We start from the raw sequence: 23124 nt of genomic DNA, 5'->3' as shown, positions 1-23124 counted from the left end.
GAACGCAATGTCACGTTTCCCCTTGGAGGGAAAGGACCCGTGGAAACCTGTCACCACCAAGGGAGAGTGCCAAGCCACCTCCTTGGGCTAATATTCAAAGTGAATGTTTCTGTGCACAGCCCAGGAATGTGGGACTGGGAGCCACCGGGGTGAGGGCAGACCCAGCACGTGCCTGACTGGGGCAGTACTGACCCACCCTGGGCTGCCCCCTCTCAGCCCCTCCGTTGGTCTGAGAGAGGTCAGGCCCTAAACACACACCAGAGGAAGGACCGCCCTTTGGCAGGCATGTCAGGGGCAGGGTCGGTGCCCTTGCTAGTCCTCCCTGCTCCGGGCGCTAAGTTGGAGGGCTGTTTGTGCCTGTCTCATGGGGTGGTGCTCCCTGTCCCCACGGGAGGGGAGCTGGACCCTCCTGGGAACAACCTGAGGGTGCTGGTGACTGGGGGAAGAAGGGGACAGTAATGTACCCACCTGCGGCTTCCCCACTGCTGCAGTCAAAGACTCCTGCCAGGCACAGACCCTCCTGGGGCTGTCATGTCCACGCCAGGTCAGGAGGGTGGCTCTGGCTGGGAGGATGCTGAGTCCATGGCGGTGAAAGCTGCTCACGTGGGGTAACCGAGTCATCCATCCACAGGAGTAGGTCCTCATCCGTGGAGGTTTCCACAGGAAGGGAGACCAAGTTCCTGCTCACAGGCTACTTGTACGGACCTGACAGAAGCCTGCAAAACGCCTGCAACATGCAGGGTGACTTCTTGCTTTGTCTTACACCCTCCATTCCCCCACCCTGAAAGCCTCTTCCCTGCCAGCTCTGGCCTGGCTAATTAATCACTCAGACTTCAGCACTCAGTTGAGATGTCCCTCCTCCGGGAAGCCTTCCCTGAACCTTCTCTACCCGACCACCAAGGCCTGGCTTTGGGGCCCTGCTACGCATCTCTGACATCTCTGCTTTTTATCTTGCAGATCTGATGGCACTGTGTTCGTTGTTGGCCTCCCAGTGGACTGTGGGCCCTTGAGGTGCTTCCCAGAGCCTTCACACAGTAGGTGCTCACATTGTGTTTGTTGAACGAAAGCCCACACACTCAGCAAGGAGCAGGCACTGGCGAGGGGAGGATGGGGACTGCGGAGGGCATTCTGTGCTCTCTCCTCACAAAAGGGACTATGCAGCAGAGGTGGGGGGGGGCTGGGGGGGGCGCAGGGGAAGGGAGGAGGCAGACCTACCATGACTACCGCCACCCCAAATCTGCCAGGGCTTCATACCCTGGTCAGGACATTGAACTGCTGTTCAGATGCAAAGAATGAGCACTGGGCTGGGATCCAGAGGTTCCAGTCCTGTTTTAAGTCTGTGTCTTAGACAAGGCACTTTTCTTCTCTCTGGGCCTCCGTCTCCTCAAATGTAAAATGAAGAGCTGCACCAGAAACCCGCTCCCATCCAGTTCCAGTGGCTCCTCTTTTTCAGGAGGGACATGAGCTTGGGGTCGGAGGGACTGAGCTCAAGAACCAGGGCTCCATGTATCCTGTGAGTCCTTGGCCAGGTTATTTAATCTCTCTGAGCTGCAATTTCTTCATCTTTAAAGCAGGAATGATAATCATAACTATCTCTTAGATTATTGGGATTAGATGTGCTATCAGGTGAAAGACTCTTATATACTTTATTTATTTTAAAATATTTATTTAGTTAGTTTGGTTGTGCCAGGTCTTAGTTGCGGCATGTGGACTTCTTAGTTGTGGCATGTGGACTCTTAGTTGCGGCATGCATGCGGGATCTAGTTCCCCAACCAGGGATCGAATCCAGGCCCCCTGCATTGGGAGTGTGGAGTATTACCCACTGGACCACCAGGGAAGTCCCTATGTACTTTAAAGCACTATGTGAATGTTGGTTATTGTTTAACACTATTATTTTTCACCAGCACCTAATTAGTTACTGGATTATCTCTAACCTCACTAGAGTGTAATCTCCACAAGGGCCAGAGCCAGCACCTCCCTGTTCATTGCTGTGTCTTTGGTGCCCAGCACTGAGCCTGGCTTATCTCAGGCCCTCAAAAAATATTTGCTGGCCAAATAAATGGATAAATGAAGTTGGCTAAATGACTGTATGAATGAACTCTATTCACTTAGCAGAGCACTGAGGGCAAATCAGGTTGATGGGTAGAGGGAGAAAGGGAAAAGCGGGTGGAGGCAGAGGAGGAAGGGGGTGCTCCCTGGGCTGCCCCACTCTGCTGTGTTGGGGAGGGTGGGTAAAGGAAGGCAGGAGGAGAAATGCCAAAAACACCCCAAAAACGTGGGGCCATGAGAACAAGGCCACACAATTCTGCTGGGTGCCTTGCAGGTGGCCTCTCCAGATGAGCCCTCTCCCTGGTCAGTGCCCACCTCCACCTCTCACAGCTCCTGCCCTGCCAGCAAGTGGGGAAAGGGACGAGAAAGGAGGACTGACTGAAAGCCAGGCCATTGTGGTTTGTTTACCAATAGCACAGTCCTCCTGGGTCATGATACAGCCAGCAGCATCTGACCCAGCTAAATATATCTCCTCTGCTGGCCTGGACCACACAGCCAGCTCCTGAAGGCCAGGGACCACCCGCTCTTCCCTCTGGCTTGGGCCCTGGGCCTCCTCCTGACCTTTGAGCTCTGTGTCCCCAGGGAGCCAATGGCTAATCAGGTCCCAAACCAAATGCAATTGCTGGCTGAACCCAGGAGGACAGTTTCATTTGGACAGACTCAGGGGACTTAGGGGGGGAAAGTCCAAAATTTCCAGCAATAGGAAACCAAATGGCCCATCTCCCTTCCATGGCATATTTGAGTAATTATGAATGTTTAGGAAGAATATTTATTAATGTTCAGAAAACATTTTACTCTTTTTACAGTATTCCTTAACATTAGTGTGTAAGTGAAAAAAAAAAAGCATACAAAGTTAGACACATAGTATGAATAAAATCATGTATTTAAAAGGCATAGAAATATGTCTGGAAGGAATTACCAGAAACTGTCAACACAGTTTGCCTCCCAGGAGGGGAACTGGGGGCCAGGGGAGGGGATGGAAGAGAGACTTTTTATTCTTATGCCCTTTTGTATGTTTTTGATTTTGAACTGTGCAAATTTATTACTTATTCATAAGTCAGTCAAATATGTAATAAAATGCAGATCTGAAAAAGAAAAGGCCTGGGCACAAAGAGGCTCTGGACATCCCCTCAGAAGTTAAGAGCACTGATTTGGGTGGTGGGCCATGCAGGGTGCTCCCTTTTCTACCCAGAGTTAAAGCTGGCCCCAGGCCCAGGTAAACCGGAACACCAGGCTTGCAAACTGGAGCAGATATTGATGCTCAGAAAAGACATACCTGCCTTAAAATATCTCTCCATAGTGTCTGACATTCCAGTCCATGCCCTTCCCTGAAGTACAGCTTCTCTAAAGTCCCCTTGAAATTATTAAGGTGTATTGGGGGGATGCTACCATTTTATCATGAGAACTGAATTGAAATCCGAAGACACATTGTAAGAAAGCTTTCGTTGTGGGAAATATCTTACTTTCTTCTTGCTTCTGAGTGTTTTCTAAATTTCCCTTAAAAGCATACTTCTTGGACTTCCCTGGTGGCACAGTGGTTAAGAATCCGCCTGCCAGTGCAGGGGACACGGGTTCAATCCCTGGTCCGGGAAGATCCCACATGCCACGGAGCAACTAAGCCCGTGAGCCACAGCTACTGAGCCTGCGCTCTAGAGCACGCGAGCCACAACTACTGAGCCCGCGTTCTGCAACTACTGAAGCCCACACGCCTAGAGCCCGTGCTATGCAACAAGAGAAGCCGCCGCAGTGGGAAGCCTGCGCACTGCAACGAAGAGTAGCCCCCTCTTGCCCCAACTAGAGAAGGCCCGCGTGAAGCAAGAAGACCCAACTCAGCCAAAAAAACCCCCACACTTCTTTTTTTTTTTTTTTTTTTTTTTTTGTGGTACGCGGGCCTCTCACTGTTGTGGCCTCTCCCGTTGCGGAGCACAGGCTCTGGACGCGCAGGCTCAGCGGCCATGGCTTACGGGCCCAGCCGCTCCGCGGTATGTGGGATCTTCCCGGACCGGGGCACAAACCCGTGTCCCCTGCATCGGCAGGCGGACTCTCAACCACTGCGCCACCAGGGAAGCCCCACACTTCTGTTCTTAAAGTGCTTGTTATAATTATATATCAAATAACACATGATCATAGTAGAAAGTTTGGAAAATACAGAATAGTATAAAGAATTAAAATTCATTCATAATTCCTCCATCCAGGAAAGTTTGCATCCTCCTATTCCTCTTTCTTACTACTCTATTAAAAAACCTACATATATACATATGTAGGTAAAAAATAAACTTCAGTTATTTTGTGTCCTACTTTTTCACCTAAGATTAAATTGTGAGCATTTTTTCCTATGTCATCAGATATTCTTAAAGATATGATTTTTAATGGCCACCTAATAGTTCAACATAGTGATGTACAAAATTTATTCAACCCATCCTATATTGTTTCTATTTGGGTTGTTTCCAATATTTTGCTAGGTTCAGTTATGCTGCCATGAAACCTTTGTTTTAGTTGCGTTTAACAGAAAATCCAGTTCCAGTGGGCTCAAGCCATGGACTTATTGGTGAAACTCAAAAGTTATGAGGGGGCTTCCCTGGTGGCGCAGTGGTTGAGAGTCCGCCTGCCAATGCAGGGAACACGGGTTCGTGCCCCAGTCCGGGAGGATCCCACGTGCCGTGGAGCGGCTGGGCCCATGAGCCATGGCCGCTGAGCCTGCGCATCCGGAGCCTGTGCTCCGCAACGGGAGAGGCCACAACAGTGAGAGGCCTGCGTACCACAAAAAAAAAAAAAAAAAAGTTATGAGGAACGGAACTTCTGACAAGGCTCAGTCTGGGCTCCTGCTCCATTACCCAAGGTTCAAAGTTGAGAAGCCTTGCCCTACAGCAAACTTGATTATTCCCTGAAAATAGATCCCTGAAATTAGAGTGGCTGGGTCAAAGGAATGGATATTTCTAAAATTCCTGACACAGATTGTCAGATTGTCCCACACAAGGCCCTAACACTTTACATTCCCACCCTGGATCTGGGTGTGTGAGGCCTAAAGCTTATACAATTTGGGAAAGCCCTCTTTAAGAAAAAGAATACAAATTAAGCACAAAAGTGAATATTTAGAATAGAAAAAGAAAAAGCTTACAAGTACCTCAAAAATCATAAAATAACATTATTATTTATCAATAGATTGAAACATATGAAACTGCCATATTTGTAGATTAAAAAGCAATTTTATGTTGTTCAACCTAAAACTTTTCCTGTATATTTTTGGCTGCATCTCCTTTTTTTTCTTAACAACTTCACTGAAATATAATTCATGTACCATACGATTCACCTTTTAAAGTGTACAATTCAATGGCTTTTACTACATATTCACAGAGGTATGCAGCTATCACCACAATCAATTTTATAACATTTTTATTAGTCCACAAAGAAACCTCACACCTTTACTTCTTATTACCCAATCCCCCAACCCTATGCAACCACTAATTTACTTTCTGTCTATAGATTTGCCCATTCTGGACATTTCATAATCATATAATACCTGGTCTTTTGGTGTTTGGGTTCTTTCACTTAATATAATGTTTGCAAGCTTCATCCTATTTGTAGCACAAATCAGTACTTCATTCCTTTTTATTGCTGAATAATATTCCATTGTATGGATATACCACATTTTATCTGTCCATTCATCAGTTGATGGACATTTGCATTGTTTCCACCTTTTGACTCTTGTGAATACTGCTATGAAGATTCATGTCTAAGTTTTCTTGTAGACATGTTTTCATTTCTCTTGGGTACACCTGGAAGTGGAATTGCTGGGTCATATTGTTAGGGTTCTCCAGAGATACAAAACCAATAGGAGATATAGATAGATAGACAGATAGATAGATAGATGATAGATAGGTAGATGATAGCTAGCTAGATAGATAGAAATAAATTGGTTCATGTGACTATGGAGGCTGACAGGTCCCAAGGTCTGCAGACCTGCAGGATGAGTCTGCAAGCTGGAGAACCAGGAGAGCCAGTGGTGTAGTTTGGTCCAAAGGCTAGCAGGAAGAGCCACTGTTTCAATTCCAGCTTGAAGGCAGGAGAAAGCCAATGTTCCAGTTTGAAGGCAGTCAGGCAGGAGGACTTCTCTCTTACTGGAGGGAGTGTCAGCCATTTTATTCTATTCAGGTCTTCAGTTGATTGGAGGAGGCCCACTAGCATTAGGGAGAGCCATCTGCTTTACTCAGTCTACTGACTTAAGTGTTAATCTGATCCAGAAAACTCACAGAAACACCCAGAATAATGTTTGACCAAATGTCTGGATACTCTGTGGCCCACTTAAGTTGATACATAAAATTACAGTAACAGTGTATGTTTAACTTTTTCAGGGACTGCCAAACTGTTTTCCCAGGCACCTGCAGCATTTTACGTTACCACCAGCAATGAAAGATTGCAATTTCTCCATATCCTCGTTAACACTATTACCGTTTTTTTAAAAAATAAATTTATTTATTTAATTTTTGGCTGCATTGGGTCTTCGCTGCTGCATGCAGGCTTTCTCTAGTTGCTGAGAACAGGGGCTACTCTTTATCGCAGTGCGCAGGCTTCTCACTGTGGTGGCTTCTCTTGTTGCAGAGCACGGGCTATAGGCGCGTGGGCTTCAGTAGTTGCGGCACACGGTCTTCAGTAGTTGTGGCTCGTGGGCTCTAGAGTGCAGGCTCAGTAGTTGTGGCGCATGGCTTAGTTGCTCCGCGGCATGTGGGATCTTCCCGGACCAGGGCTCGAACCCATGTCCCCTGCATTGGCAGGCGCATTCTTAACCACTGTGCCACCAGGGAAGCCCTATTACCATTTTTATTGTAGCCATCCTAGTGGGTGTGAAGGGCTTCAAGAAATAATATTGCAATTTCACTTTCTATAGAAAGAATATAAAGAAAATGTAGTATAGTCTTTTTTTTTTTTTTTTTGTGGTACGCGGGCCTCTCACTGTTGTGGCCTCTCCCATTGCGGAGCACAGGCTCCAGACGCGCAGGCCCAGCGGCCATGGCTCATGGGCCCAGCCGTTCCGCGGCATGTGGAATCTTCCCGGACCGGGGCACGAACCCACGTCCCTTGCATCGGCAGGTGTACTCTCTACCACTGCACCACCAGGGAAACCCTAGTATAGTCTTTTTAAAATAGCATATTTGATATAAATTTTTCATTACTGATAGTTTTAGAAAGTGCCCTATTGCCATCTCTGTAACTTCCTCAGAGATGCCTGTTCAGGCTAGGCCTTGCTCACTGATCTCAGGAGGCATGGTCTCCCATGGCAGCTGGTCCAGCCAGCCAGGTCCTCACTGATCTGGTGATCCCACCATGCCAGTCTTTGGGGGCTTACTAGCGATGAAGCCTGGGCCATAGTGGGACAGTGTCTTGTTTAGATCATTCTCCTTAGGGTCAACAATGGGGTCTGGATGCTGGATGAGGGCCACCAAGGGCAAATTGTCACTGGAGGTAGAGGAACAGCCCCAGGACCACCTCTTCCAAGGCACAGAGGGGGTCTCCAAGACTGGAACAGTGTTCCATGCCATCCGTGCAAAGGAGGCCTACAAAGTGAGGAGTCCGGAAGCTTAAACTACAGTGTTTCATAGTAAATCAGACTTTGATTCTACCAGGAGTTGGTGCTAAAGCCTGTTTTTGTGTATCTTCCCCAACTCCGGCAGTTTTTTTTTTTAATTCATTAATTATTTGGCTGTGACGGGTCTTAGTTGCGGTATGTGGGATCTTTCGTTGTGGCGCATGGGCCTCTCTCTAGTTGTGGTGTGCAGGCTCCAGAGCACACGGGCTCAGTAGTCGCAGCACGCGGGTTGCCCCAGGGCATGTGGGATCTTAGTTCCCCCACCAGGGGTCGAACCTGCATCCCCTGCATTGGAAGGTGGATTCTTAACAACTGGACCACCAGGGAAGTCCCTGGCAATTGTTATTTAAAAGCAAACCTCAGCCAATCTGATAGGAAAAGCTTGGAATCTCATTGTTTTAGCTCTCATTTCTTTGATTATTAATGAGGGTAAACATTTCCCCATGTGATTATTACCCATTTGCGTATTTGTGTGCATTTTCTATGCATGTACAGTGCCCAGCATGCAGAAAGTGTTTATAAATAGACCTCAAATAAGTGGTTTTGCCCATTTTCCTTTGGGGCATTGTGTTCAAGACTAAGAGCTGTCTGTTCAAAATCTGTTCTCTTCTTCCTTAATTGTATGGCAGCCTCCTTTGCAGTTGGATGGGTCTTTGCATCTAGAGCTCTCTCTGATACAATGTGAGCCAAAGTACTGTGAGCCATTTAAGGGTCTAACTCTTAAGACAGCAGGGGCACCTCCTCTCCAGACTTTCCCCTTCCTATCAGATGTTTCTGCAAACCAGCACTAACCATGCAGATGAGAACAAAGCATGGAGATGGCAGAGAAACAGGATGAAAATAAACTGGGACCTTAAATGATTGTGTAGAACAAATTCAGATTCTTAAGGGAGACATGTGGATTTACATCTGATTTGAGCAGTTGCATTTTGGAGTCTCTCTTACAGAGTGTATGCTGCCCTAACCAACGTAAGCAGTGACATTATTTGATCAGAGGATTTATCGCTCAACCCATGGAGATCTGTAATTGGACAGTCCCTAGGGATGACCAGCCCGTCCCCATAAAGGTGAAGCACGGGGGAGTGGAGATCAGGAGATCAGGTTCAGTGACACTGGCCTTTGAGATCACACAGTTCGTTTTCCTTGCTCTCACTGAACCCTGATGATGGACTACATTTGCTTACATTGCCTTCAGATTGCCTCCGGCTCTTCCTTGGCAGAACTGTTCCTAGGTATGTAAGTTAATCAACATGTTTTTTGGTTTTTTAAAAAAGAGAGAGTAAAATAAAATCCATAAGCTTTAGTGAACTGGTTCAAACCAGAACACGCCTATCTAGAACACTGGGCTTATCCAGGACTCAGGTACTAGAGCCCAGCAGAGGCCAGAGGCACGCACTGAAGGTCAATCACTTTATTCCTAGGAGACCCCGCAGTTCCTCCTTCGGAGTACTTTTCTCTGGTTCAGAAGTTCTGAATCAGGATAAATGGTTTTCAAGCCCCCAAGAATTTGGAAAAGGTAAATTAGAAGAGGGAGGTAAGTTAGATATCAGCACAAAAACACTAAGGGGACACAGGTCCTATTCAAAGCAGACTTGAGACGCACACCAGTGCAGCTGCCCGTGTGGTTTAGCATCGGGCACTCGGTAGTCACAGCGCAGGGGCCTGAGCACCAGATGCTCGTGTGGCCCAGGTTCTCAGGAAAGGTTAAGATACGTTCAGCAGGGTCTGTTTAAGCTGTGATACTCATAAAATCTCTTAAAAAAGAGTCCTAACCAAGATAAATTCTGGTGTTTCAAAGGGTTAAATATCAGCTCTCTGAAAGACTTAAGCTATTCAGAAAGATTCTGCATGATAGAGTTCATGCTGCCCTTTCCAAATCCACGGGGCTGAGGACAAACTGAGACCACTGAAGCCGCGTGGCCCTCACAACCCACTGGATTCAACCCCTAACCCCCGACATGCCCCAATGCCCTCCTCAGACATTCCCAGGCAAGTGGCTTCAAGGGTGCAAGGCATGAAGCTGCCTGGGGTCTTCCAGGACACCTCACCTGGGAAATGTGAAGGGAGCCCCTTCCCTCTTCCCTGGTGAAAGGAACAGCTGCATGTAGGCCTGATTCAGGGTGGGGCTTGGGGTTGTGTGGTGGTAATGGAGGGCATGAGACGTTCTGAGTGCCCTGGGCGATCTCCCAGAGAGTGGCTCTCAGGACCATCAGCCGGGCTGGGGGAGCTTAGAAAACTCCCCACCGTCTCCTGCAACTGTGACCCTCTGTGCCCCTGCTTCCTTTTCCCTTCAGAGGCTGTGCAGCCTAATCCACGGTCCAGGTCAGACCCAGAGAGGTCACCCCAGCCCTTGGTCCAGGCATTCATTCTTGGGCTTTGGGTCCCAGGACCTCAAAATCCCAAAGGGCAGGAGAGGAGAGAGGCATGGGCTCTGCAGGGGTGCCCACTAGAGCCCGTTCCCTGGCCTTTGGGAAGAAACTCTTACCTCTAAGAGAGAGCCTCTCTCTCAGGAATCCTTGTTTCTCTTAACCAAGGTGCCAGGAACTGTAGACCAGGGACTCTGAGAACTGTGGAAAAGATCTTGAGCTTTGTAACTCCCTATGTCCAGTTCTGCTTTTACCTGGTGTCTTTGTTTTGATGAGCAAGAAAACCCTTAATATAAAAAAAAAAGCAAGATGCTCATTTTTGGCAGCAGTTAGGAGAGGACCAGGAGTACATCCCCCAGCAGCTTGCCGTAAACGGGAAACTGGAATGAGAGTGGATGGGGGCTGTTTTAAAGAGGAAGGGGAAGCCAGCTGAGTCTCAGGACCTGAAGCAAGGAAGAAATAGGAGCACAGGAAGAGTTCAGGGGCCTGGTGACAAGGGAGGCGCCCAGCTTCCTCAGGGACCCAGGAAGTGGGCCTCAGGCTTGTCCTCCCTCCTCTTTCCCTTTCCTTCTACCTCTCCCTAGACCCAGCCCTGGGGACTGTCACCGGGGATTGGCATCTCCGTAGTCCAGCCATGACACTGCCCCAGACACTTCCAGGATGAAAAAAGGGGTTGTTTCCATGAGGCCTGACATAGCTCAAGCTCCTGCCACCCCAGAGTCCTTAGAAGCCTCCATGCAGGGGCCTCCCCTCCAGGCAGATGGCTTTCTTAGCAGCACCATTTGCTACCATAGAGCGAGTACCTGGGCACACACAGTTTTAAGACAGCCAGAGGCCCTGCTTTGTCTAGAACAGAGCCTGCCCTCCCTATGCCCTCCACATCCAAGTGGTTTGAAGGCACCATGAAGATGGCTGATTTGGGCAGCCAGCAGTGGCCATGGCTGCCTCCCAAACTGCACGGCTTCCCACACTCTGGCAGTCTCGGAGAAGCATGGGAGACCTGCCAAACTTCACCATGCCCCTGAAAAGGGCTTAGGAGTTAGTTCAGAAAGCTGACTGGCCCTGAGGAGTCTGGTGGTCACGAGAAGGAGACACATGCAGCAGAGAAAATAGCGAGTCCGGGGATCGTAGACCCTCCAGCAATTAAAGAGGCTACAACTTGGTGGAGTCTACACAGGACAGAGGGGCAGCAGCAGATCAGAGATCTTCTCTCTTACCTAACATGTTAACAGAGGTCTACCCAGGGGAAAAAGGCGATGGAGAAAATCATGAATTGATAGGTTTAAAATGAAAAAAGTGAGAAAACATGTATGGGACCTACTTTTCCTGGAAAGGTTAGTTTTTCATTTTCTTTCATCAGGTGGATTGAGTAACCTAAACAATCAAGTTGTGTTTCCTGCACAGCTTCCTGGCTGGAGTGGGGGCATACAAGCAGAGATCAGAGTTTATTCTGACTGACATGGCTGGAGGTGCCCAAAGCCTTGTTATGCCAGGTGTGGTCCAAGGCGAAGCAGCCATCACCTGAGGTGTGTTAGAGATTCAGTTTCAGGTCTCACCCTAGACCTTCTGAAATTCAACCTGCATTTTAAGAAGAGCCGAGGTGATTCATATCTATACTAAAGTTTGATAAGCATTACTTAAAGGGATGATTCAGAAGTTTCAAAAAAAATTTAACTTAAACTTAGTTTAACTCCACACAAAATCTTTAGCTAGCAGTAAAAGCAGAGCTGCTCTGTTTAATTTGGGTGGCCCATATCCCTTTTTGTTTATCACTAACAACAGACCTTGAGGCACATCTGGGGATCTCTAAAACTCCAGGTCCAGGGAATCTCCAGAGACTCCTGAGTGCTTCAACAAAGCCCTAGGCATGGAAACTGTGATAGTAAGCCCAGTGCAGACTCCACATTTCCAGGGCTGCTCATGGGGCAGCCCACAATCTTAAAATCTGCTTACCTAGGGCCCCAGAGCTGGCTCATGTGGCAAGGGAAACCTGTTCGAAAAGATGGCCTCACTGTGATCCAGTGAGATCTGCACTGGAGGACTGGACCTCCAGGCTCCCTGAGGGATGCTCCTTTTAGCAGGCAGGAGCCCTCGCCAGTCTTTTTCTATGTTAAGGGACTGGCTCTTTGGGTTCACAGGTGAGAGCTGTCCATCTCCCACATGAGAGCCGCAGTCTTCAGAGAGTGGACAGGCTAGCATAAGTCATAACTTGGGGACAGGACTCAAGCTGTTAATGAGTTTGAAGCCTTCGCTTTTAAGATTCAAGCCCCATCTGTGAACCCTCAGGTAAGGGAGGGACAGGTGAGGAGGAACATTAAGGCTGCGAGCACCCCTCAATATGAAATGTTAGCTGTGTTTCTACAGGGACTGGATTGAAAATGGGTAAAAGGGGGGTATGGCACCATGTCTGGGGACACAGAAGACTGGAGAGCTCTGATCCAAGACTTACATGCTTTTCAAGAGAGGATACTAGCCTATCTGCATCTGGGTGAAGCTACGCGAGGATCTGAGTTGTCAGGTCCCTAGAGAGACGACCACTGCTGACCGTGACAAGGTTCTAGAGTCTTGTCACTGGGTAATGAGAACTGGAAAGGATCCATCCTACTGGGCTTGTGGACCAGGAGCCACAGTGGTGATGACAATAGGGCATGGCTAATTGGGAAACTGACACTGGCTTGCTCTGTGTGAGGCCTTGGTCAAGTTTACCAGCAAGAAAAACAAGAGCCAGCACATATGACAGTGCTACTTAAGATCAACAAAATGAAGACAAGGCTCATCACCCTTGTGACGGGGTGAGCAGCAGCTTCTCAGGAGCCAGCCCACCCCAATCAAGGGTGTGCAGGGTTAGCCAAGGCTTGGGAGGCCACACAGCCAGCACATTCGGAACAGCACGAGCCCTGCTCAAAGGTGACGCGAGAGCATATATGAGTGTTTTATTTAACTCAATCAGAGAAACACTGCCAGTGCAGGCTGGGAACTCATTCTTTTCCAGCTGATCAGAGAGCTAAGTTTTCAAAGCCTGGATGTCTTTGGAATCCCTAGTAACATATTTCACTGTTTTCCTTCATGATTCTTACAAGTACAGCTAACTTTGATAACACTGAGTTCGTTTCACAGTTCCTTAGTATTTCTGCTGGCTTAACTGATTGACAGTGGGTACTGGAACTGCAAATGGGGTAGGTTTCTGGGGTTTATATGCACACATCACAGTTTTAGAGGACAATAAAGTTTCTATTAGTTGGGGATTTTATATACTACACACTGCCAGGATAATCTCTCACTTTTGGGTTTTGGGGAAAGAATCCGTCAGTGTTAAGATTACCACTATGTAACTGCCTAATGGTGGACCAGGTCAAGCTGCCTACGCCGAAGTCCTGGAGGCAAGGTCTGGAGTCATAAGGAGCCCACACCCTGAGGGCCGTGGCCCTGGCCTGACAGACACTTGGACAAACCTCCTCTCTGATGGCTGGAGGCGAATTCCTATGCCCAATTAACGCCCACAGGGCACTCCTCGTCACACTGACCACGTGTCCTGACCACAAGAACGATGATGACGATGTTGGGGCTCTGCTTCCCCTTCATCCTGCCACACTCCCCCAAGAGCCCTACAATGCCCCCAAGGAGAGGCGGCTGCAAAGACCACAGACACCTCAATTTACATAAAATTATCTCACTCCATTTTATTTAAGATTTTTTTTCTCCAGTTAGTAAAAGAAAGATGTGTCTCTCTTTATACATATGTACAAGTTCAGTTATAAAAATAGACAGCACATTCAAAGAGAAAAAAGGCTTGGCATTTTTCTGATTCCCTCTAAATAGCATCTGTACACAGGAGTCTGGGTTTGGGCAGGGGAATCTTATGATTTAAATTAAATGATTCCCCTACCACTCCTACTCCCAAAAAAAAGTTTTAAAAATCAATCTATCTAAACTCAATTCCGCGATTTTCAGGTGTGCAAATTAGAGGCTGGCCCGCCCAGAAGCACCTGCTCCACCAGGGACATCAGGCTGGGGGCAAGCAGAAACACCACCCATGCCAACACCACCCCTTTGCCTCTCCTGGAGGGAAGCAAGCTCAGGCTGGTGGGGCCGGGCTGGGAGGGTGGGTGCTGAGCCTGCCCTCTCTCCATCCTCTCCAGCTCACTCCGCCATCCCTTCCTTTCTCAGTGCAATACAGACAGTGCATACAGCCAAGCAGGGGGCTGAAGGGCAAGGGTGGGGAGACTGTGCATTCAGGAAGGGCAAGGGGAGCCTGCAAGAGGGGCAGTGAGGATGTCCTGCTGATTGAGGTGGCTCCTGGTCTGTTTACTGGCTTCTGGGAGTCCCGGAGTGGGAGCTGCTGCTACTGTTGCTGGTGGGACCTGAAGGTTCTCTGATGCGAACCATGCAGGACAGGGGAGGAAATGCTGGGAAAACAACTGCCTCCAGGCATGCTTCCTCTAGCCTTCTGTCACCCTCACAGACCACTACCTTCTTCTGCACTCGCTGCTCTCCTCAACCATGACACTCTGGCAAATGGGGTTTGGAGACTTGGGGAGTTGCCCACGACTGAGGACGTCACATAAATGATTTCCTCCCTTCCTAGCCCCACAGGAAATCACAGCCCTAAGAGAAGTCTCCACTGTGGAAGGCTCTTCACAGCACTTGCTGAGCCTTTGCAAGGGACATGGCCAGAGCCGAAGAGTGGAATGGGGATGGAGACTGTGGGCCTGAGCATCTAAACAGGGTCTCTGTCAGGCCCTTCCCCAGTATGAGGTTTAAGACTTGCCTATAAATTCCTTTGAGATGCTGTGGGCCTGATCCCTGTCCTTGGGCCTTCTTCCTACAGGCAACCCCAGAGCATTCCTCTTGAGACACAGGTGATCAAAGTGCTCACGCCAACCACCTGCCTGTCTTTCCCTTGCTGCAGCTGGTCATCGCTGCCCTCTGGCTTGGGATGAAAGATGCTGCACTGGGCAAGCCATCCAAAGACCATCTGCAGGCCAGGACTCTAGCCCCCGGTTTCGTTGAAGGAAGCTGGAGGGCCAGGTGGTTACCGTCCTCCAGAGGGGTTGGTGCCTTTGCCCTGTTTCCGGACCAGGGAGTCTGGGGCTAGGCTGCTGGTCAAGTGGAGGCTCTTGGGAGTCCCAGGAACACTATTTCCTTTGCTCAAAGGGGAGCTCAAGGGAGAAGAGGCGCTTGAAGGTCCAAAGTCAGCAAGGCCAGCAGGCCGAACAAGGGACGTCTGCAGAGGACTGCTGGCGGAGATTCCTGTGGGGAGGGAAAGAGAGGCAAGACGAGCGTAAACACCAGTCCTGTCTGAGTGCCTCAGTGCCTGACCTCGGTTGCTGGAGTCTGGTCTGGAGATGAGGTCGTGGGGAAGCCCCCCCCGCCACTCTTCTTAGCATATTTGCTTGCTCTTCCTGTCAACTGTTTTTTCAGTAAGAGAAAAATGATACCTACCCAGCTCTCTCCACATTACCGCATCAACAGGGAGTAAAGATGTCACCTTGGCACTGAAGGGCAGAGCACACATTATATAACATGGGAAAGCCAAGGCTGCAGGATGAGCCGTAACTTACAGGCACTAATGTATTTTCTTACACATTTGTTCTTCCTTTTCAGGACACCACTTGTGATTAGTTGCTTCCCTCTTTATTTTTTTAAAAAATTATTTATGTATTTATTTTTAAATTTTTGGCTGCATTGGGTCTTCGTTGCTATGTGCCAGCTTTCTCTAGTTGCGGTGAGCGGGGGCTACTCTTCCTTGCGGTGTGCGGGCTTCTCACTGCGGTGGCTTCTCTTGTTGCGGAGCACAGGCTCTAGCCGCGAGGGCTTCAGTAGTTGTGGCACGTGGGCTAGGTAGTTGTGGCTCGCAGGCTCTAGAGCACAGGCTCAGTAGCTGCGGCTCACGGGCTTAGTTGCCCCGTGGCATGTGGGATCTTCCTGGACCAGGGCTCGAACCCATGTCCCCTGCATTGGCAGGCAGATTCTTAACCACTGCGCCACCAAGGAAGTCCCAGCTGCTTCCTTCTTAATTTCAGAAGATGCCCTCTACTCCCCAGTCTGGCCAGAGGACGCAAGGCTGCCCACTTTATCCTGTCTACATTCATGCATTCTCCTTGTGTTGGAGGCAGCTACCCCTGCTCTCCAAGCCCTGCCACTTTAAGGACCTGGTTCAAATCTCCCATCTCCAGCAATGGCTTCCTGGGCAACAACTCTTTTGAACATTCCTAAGAATGAATTCTCAGCAGGCAGACTCATGTCTCCTCTCATCCACAGTGGAGCTGTGGGTAATGTCCAGATCAGTCCTTTCCCTTGTTTTCCGTTCCCAGTCACCAAGCACTGTCAATTTTTCTTGTGACACTCTACCCCCTGTTGCCTCCGAGAGAAAGCATGATGAGTGTCATGCTTTGCCCCATCCGTGGGTGAAATCCTGCCATGGCAGCCTTGACCACTGCCATGATTGTTATTTTCCAAGGGTGTGATGAGCTGGCAAGAGATTAAGAAACACTGGGGTAGGCTATCATACTTCATGTTTGTTGAATGAACAGATAAATGAAGGCCGCTATCCCTGGAGGAGGAGAAGGGGGAGGTAGCCTAACACTTACGGAGAACTTTCTATCCAAAAATTCCCCTTACTTGCTGCAGCAGCCCTAAATCCTAAGCCCGCGTTTCCAATGGGGAGAGAGGTCTGTGCATGGTGAGGGTGCCCTTCTCACTGCTCTCAGATGCCCTACATTCCACCGCTACCCTTATCCTCCACAGCTCATGGTCACAATAGCTAGCTACTTCCCTTCTCAAACTTCCCAGAGCCCCTGGTCACACACCGGGTAAGCTCTCGCTCAGCAGGTCCTTCCAACCCTGACTCCCGCAGCTCCTCTTCAGCACAGCCTGACTGACCTGCTCAGTGACCCCCAATGTGCCTTGGTCACTGTTAACTCTCTGTCGCCAGTTTAAATCCTTCACCATCCTTCTCTTTCCTTCTGAATTAGCCTGGCAACTTTGTCATCAAATCCACGGTTCCTCCTTCTTCTGATCTACAACCAGAATTAAGGCCTTCCTTCTTCCTTCATTCAGGACATGCATACTGCCTTGTACTGCTGCTAAACAAATTCTATGCCCAGCTTCCCCTTCTCATTTTCATTATACACTCAGGTGCAGGGTCCATGTGTTATACTCCTATGCACACAGCAGGTATTGTTTTTTTGGTTTTGTTTTGGTTTTTTTTTGGCGCCACGCGGCTTGTGGGATCTTAGCTCCCCGACTAGGGATTGAACCTGGGCCCTCGGCAGTGAGAGCACAGAGTCCTAACCACTGGACCACCAGGGAATTCCCTACAGCAGGTGTTTAACCCTAAGGTGATGGAGCACAAGGCTGGGTAAAAGTTAACTTGACTACTGAAATGTAATTATTAAAATGTGGGTCCGGGGGAAAAAAATCAGTTCTCAAAGCAGGAGAAATTCTGTTTAAAATTCAGCTTTCTCTGTTTTCACAGTTACTTACGCTTTGAAGGCAGTACTGTGCCAAGTCACAAGGGCAAGGAGAGAGTCAGGACCACTCAATGCTGAGGCAGAATCCAACATGGGCTTGGGAAGGAGCTTTGGGCCTGGAGGTGTCCTACTTGCTCTACCTGGTGGAATGCTCAGTAGACCCTTCAGACTGTCCCCGACCAGAATGGAGCCCGTAGTCCCCTGGGGCTTCCGCACCTTTAGACACGTTGTACCCGTATGCAGCATAGGCAGCTGCAGAGGCCGCGGCAGCCCCTGCTTTGGCTCCTGCCATTGCAGCAGCACTGCCTGCGGTGGACTTCCGGCTCCGGCCCTTCCCTGCTCCTTTGGCTGTGCTTCCTGAACCTTTGGGGCGGCCTCGGCTTCGGGCTGAATGACCACGTCCTGCAGCTGGCATTTCCTGAATGGAAATTCCTATGGGAACAAATGGGCCAAGAGGGAAAAAAGTTTATTTCTTCATTTGTTAACAGACTCTTCTCCTGGACAGGGAAGATGGCTTTCAGGGTGTTTGTTTCAGGACTCCCAGGGAGGTCTACGCCTCAATTTAATGGCTGGGACACAGCATCACACAGCGTTAGTAAGAACTGTAAATAGCTACAACAGCCTGACACCTCAAGCTGCTTTTCACTTTCTAAGAGTGGTGCCATTACTCCTGAATTTCTTCTTTCAACTAGATCATTACTAAATGAACTCCAGAGACGTGCACCTGTGATTCACCTGCACACTCCAATGTTTTCCTGCCTCGGAGAATCAACTTTTACTCCCAAGGTTTTTTGTTTTTTGTTTTTTTAAATTAATTAATTAATTTATGTTTTGTTTTTGGCTGTGTTGGGTCTTCGTTGCTGCGCGCAGGCTTTCTCTAGTTGCAGCGAGCGGGGACTACTCTTCGTTGTGGTGCGTGGGCTACTCAGTACGGTGGCTTCTCTCGTTGCGGAGCACAGGCTCTAGGCCACGCAGGCTTCAGTAGTTGCTGCACACCGGCTCAGTAGTTGTGGCTCGCGGGCTCCAGAACGCAGGCTCAGTAGTTGGTGGCGCATGGGCTTAGTTGCTCCGCGGCATACAGGATCTTCCTGGACCAGGGCTCGAACCCGTGTCCCTGCACTGGCAGGCGGATTCCTAACTACTGCACCACCAGGGAAGTCCCTACTTCCAGGTTTTAAACTTAGAAGTCCTCAAGAAATAGCAGCAACACTGGGCCCCACAGAACAAAGTGAGGAAAGGCCTGGAAAAGCTAACTATAATTAAAAACTGGCAAAAATAAGGGTGAAATATGAAAGACAGGAATGGCTAGAAAACAAAGAAGTTTGAAATCTTTATGAAGTTCTTATTTTACATTCCCTAAACCTTCTCATTCTCCCTTTCACTTGAATCGACTAATGAAAGAATGAGGCTACCAATTCTTTTTGCTCTACTCCACTCTTCTTTAACGAAAGTAGAAAACAGCATTATCCAAGAAGGAATCAGGACCTCACCCAAGCTGTATGGGACAGCAGCATCACTTACCGTTCACAGTGTCTGACACAGAGCCCGTTATGGAAGCAGGAGAGTTGGTGGCTCGAGACTGAGGGGCTGAGGAGGCTGGGTCATCCACAATGACCAGCATGTCACTGCTGCTCTCGTCGGGGGGAATAGAGCCGGTGTGCAGCTCACTGCTGATGGAGATCTAGAGGCAAAAGGGTCATGATCACCCCCCCTCCTAGCACCCGCAGCCCATGGCCCTCGTGCCTACATCAGGATGTGCTTCTCAGGTCTCACCACCATTTGCCTCTCCTGCCTGGCTTCACTCCTGAGAGTTAGACCCCCTGCTTTGGCTCCAAAGAAGGCAGCCTGTCCTCACTTGCTTTTCTTCCCATGGATTCCACATGTAACCCCTTCTATAAGGCAGGAGAACTCCTGGAAAAGCAAAGGCTACCAGGTCAGGACACAGTCCCCACTGCTGTGATGAAGGCATCTAAAAGGAGCCTCACCTCACTGAAAGGGCTGGGCATGGCTGAGTCCACACTAATGAAGGAGTCATCCCCGTCTGCAGAGAGGTTGGAGTTATCAGCCGAAGGAACAAATGGGATCACTAGGTTCACACCCTCCTTTCTCCTTTTCCCATCCAATTCATCTTCCTTTTTCTTCTGGGAACACACAAATCAAGAAATATGGAAAAAGGATGAGGATAGGCACCAAGAGAAAAGTGGGGTTGGAGAAGAAAGTGATGACAGAAATTTGACTCTTTGTAAAGTTCTAAGTTTCATTTTATTCAATTAGCATATTATTAAAGGAAGAAAAAATCCTAAGGAAGGAGGAAAGGGATGGCTTAGTAAGAGTTTATGCATATTCTGGCACAATAATACAGAGTTGAAAGGCCAGTCACACTGAACTGGAGCTGTGCCAAACCTAATCCTCACAGGGCGGGGTACATGGTCAGCTTCCAGCACGGCCAAGCTGCAGCACTTCTCAGGGGCTGAACTGATGCAGCCCCACAAGAGGGAGGGCCCGTGCTCTTAGTATATTTTCCGCACATCTGTTTTCACTCTGCCTTCTTTTTAAATATGTATAAGGGGAATGAAGGTTCTTATTACACATAAGGAATACTGAGGTGGCTTTTCATTATTTCCTCAATTTACGCTTAAGGATTGAGCGACTAAGCTACACTAAACAGTTCTAGAGCCAAGTTCAGGAGGGCTTTGTCACAGATGAGAGATGTGGAAGAACAGAAAGTGCTTAGAAAATTCTGGGGATCACACCCATCCACTGCACCTAACGGCATTTGTATCTAGACCTATATTAGGGTTAATACGGTATGTCTTTGTGTAGTTTATATTATCACTGGGTATTTATCTGAAACTTCTTATTCAGAGTAGGGATGGCACCTGATGCAAACTCAGTAAACCCTACAATGTCCTGTTGAAGAAAATCACCCTTTCTTCTTTGACATTGTTTCTGAATAGTAGTAAGCAATGGGTTAGAGATTTGAAAGTGGAGTCATAAAAAGAACCTGAGAACATGGGTAGAAATAGCAGCCCAGACTAGGAAGAACGTGAGCCTTCATTCCTAAGAATTTTTTTCAACTCTGTAAATATAGTGAGTACCAAGGGCATCCTTCAGGCTAGAAATAGTTCTGCTTAGCAGAAGGTACAATCAAGGGTGTGGATTGAGCTGGTGTGTCTATCAGAAGATGAACATATAATATAGACAGGCTCCTAGGCTGCTGACCATCAGGGCCATACAGCCAAAGGGACACGAGGCCCTATACAAGCTTGCATAAGAGGAAGAAGTGGACCTCCACTTAAAGCACAACCAGCTTTAACATGTGACTAGACAACATGCTTCAGACAAACCAAACAGTCCCGGGAAATGATACATGGACAAATGTCTGACTTGAGGGCCCAGAGCTATGGCAATGTCTGAATTTCAGCACAACCCAAAGGTAAGCCAAACCCACCAGAAGAAATTAGGAGCCACTTTCTGGAAGGTAATAAAATGGTTTCAAACCAACAGCCTTTATTTATTTATTTTTAAATTAATTAATTAATTATTTATTTGTTCAAACCAACAGTCTTTAGGCATGGTAAGTCTGGGAACCTAGTCAGAACTAATGGGCTGACTCCTGAAACAAGAGTAAGTCCTGGAAACCTCATTTCTGATTTATATATCAGTAAAGATCAGGGGTAAGGATTACTGATATACTTTGGTAGAAACAGCAAGACAGGGAGAAATGTAGGGGAACTACATCCCACTTTGCAGCTAGCCTGGTGGGCTCAAGTAGGAAATGTCAGAAGGGAGACAAAAACAACTCAAATCCTTGGCATGAATTGGAGAAAAAGATGAACAGACTGGCCAGCGATTTATTTTTCCAGTAGTAGATGACAATGAATGGTACACTAGCAGAACTATGGCAGAAAGACTGGATCTAATGACCTCTTAGGTCCTTTCTAAGATTCTATGGAATCTAATAAGGTAACATTCATCTTACATTTATTAGACTTATGCTTTTTAACAGTCCCAACAAATGGTTTCCATAATTACATGTAACCACAAACACATGTAATTATGTCTGTGTGGGGAGTACAGTTCTACCAAGGCTGCATTTCTCCTGCTTGATTCTCTGCCAGGACAGAACTGCTGTATAGCACACGTAGATGGAGCTGGACACCAACCAGTAACCAAGACGACAAGCCTGTACCCTGAAGCCTCTTCTGTAAGGACCACTCTGCACCCCCATCAGTCCCTGTCCACCACCCCAAACTTGACATACCTTCTCTGCGTATTTTTCCCGCTTGCGCTTGCGCTCTTTAACTCGGTTGGTTTCCTCCTGCTGCCGTTTCTCTTCTTGTCGGAGTCTCACTGTCAAGAAAATTTTAAAAAGATCTGATGAAGTATCTGTGGCAATCCTAATCCTCATTCTCTGAAATTAAGGTGGCCATATTCTTTTATATTTATGATTGAAGGTATGACTTCTATCCATCTAAGGCAGATAACTGGTGGTTTTCTAACTTGGAGAATGAACAGAGTTCCTTGGATTCTTAACAGTTTTGGGGTTCAAATCACGATTCAGTGACACTGTCATGGGCCTTTCCTTGCCTTTTATTCTTTTTCCTTTTCTTTTCAGTCTTTTAATATCTCTGCATTGCACAGAGTCCTGAAAGGTTTTTAGAAGGTGGTGGCAAATGTGAGCCCCATAAGAAAGGTGCTTCATCACATTTTCTGATGTGATGCTGTCGAAGTCCTCAGAGGTTTACAAGGTAAGTCTGAAACTGAAACCCATTGTTCTCAAAAGCCAGAAGTACTGGGAGAAGCGTTTGTATGTTACATACAGCAGTGTGCTTTTCCAACTTTTCCATAAAAACATTTCTCTGGATAGAATAGAGTAAATTCATTACTGCTGAGGTGTCAAGGGATATAGCCTTCCTGGTACCCATTTATTTGAAGTCATATTACTCTAACAATACACACGAATTTTTCCTTCTACTCCATAATACATCCTTCTTTGGGTTTTAATATAAAATATTAACCAAAAAAATGTTTCTCCCCAGACAGTCTTTGGCTTTGCCTCCCCTTGGCACAGTCAAGGGCGCCTTCCATTTCCAGAAGAGTGGGGCTAAAGAAACATCTCTGTAAGGAGGAGAGAGCGTTAATAAGAGGTCTAGAGTACATACATTTCTTCTCCAATTCTTCATCGTCTAGAAGAAGGCTAACCACCTCTTTGGGTTTCAAGGTATCCGGTTTGAAGTTTCCACCAGAAATCACCATCCGCTGAATCTGAATATCAAAGCAGATCAAAAACCACCACCATCAGGCATCCATTCCCTTATGACAAATATTCAGAAAGAAAGAAACATCTTTCTTAATCTGTTCTCTGGTGAGGCCCCTGGATTTCCTACTTCTTTTTCATTCGTGTGACTGGCTCATCCAGGTCATTTGTCCAACAGAAAGGAGAACTTCTTTTGCTTGCAACTGTTAATTGATAGCTATAAGGTCCAATAATACTGAATCAAGAAGGAAAAGAACCCCAAATAATCATTTCTTTAGAAACCAGCAAATCTGTCACACAACTCAGAGGCCGGTCACACTGAGAGTACTAGGGTGACAGCAAACGCCATTCCTTCTTCCCCTGAATGTGAAACCATGTCAAATAGGAAAAGGC

General features: G+C 47.8%; 1 protein-coding gene across 2 annotated transcripts in view; it reads right to left on the bottom strand.

The window, feature by feature from the left end:
- Positions 1-13659: 13659 nt before the first annotated feature.
- INO80 (INO80 complex ATPase subunit) overlaps positions 13660-23124 on the bottom strand; it is a 101864-nt gene continuing 92399 nt past the window's right edge. The window contains exons 30-35 of one of the 2 annotated variants that reach the window (XM_024732421.1): positions 22637-22739; positions 21736-21824; positions 19457-19612; positions 18993-19152; positions 17688-17903; positions 13660-15249 (exon numbers count right to left, since the gene is read on the bottom strand). In XM_024732421.1, coding sequence (XP_024588189.1) covers positions 15032-15249; positions 17688-17903; positions 18993-19152; positions 19457-19612; positions 21736-21824; positions 22637-22739 — 942 coding nt within the window. In that variant the 3' untranslated portion in view covers positions 13660-15031. The remainder of the gene's footprint in view (positions 15250-17687; positions 17904-18992; positions 19153-19456; positions 19613-21735; positions 21825-22636; positions 22740-23124) is intronic. The other variant, XM_024732422.1, reaches the window with a different exon arrangement.

The sequence above is a fragment of the Neophocaena asiaeorientalis genome, unplaced genomic scaffold (genome assembly GCF_003031525.2).
Source record: "Neophocaena asiaeorientalis asiaeorientalis breed wild unplaced genomic scaffold, Neophocaena_asiaeorientalis_V1.1 scaffold119, whole genome shotgun sequence".
Classification (NCBI taxonomy): domain Eukaryota; kingdom Metazoa; phylum Chordata; class Mammalia; order Artiodactyla; family Phocoenidae; genus Neophocaena; species Neophocaena asiaeorientalis.
The sequence above is the reverse complement of the archived record's forward strand: the minus strand, read 5'-3'. Positions and strand labels throughout refer to the sequence as shown.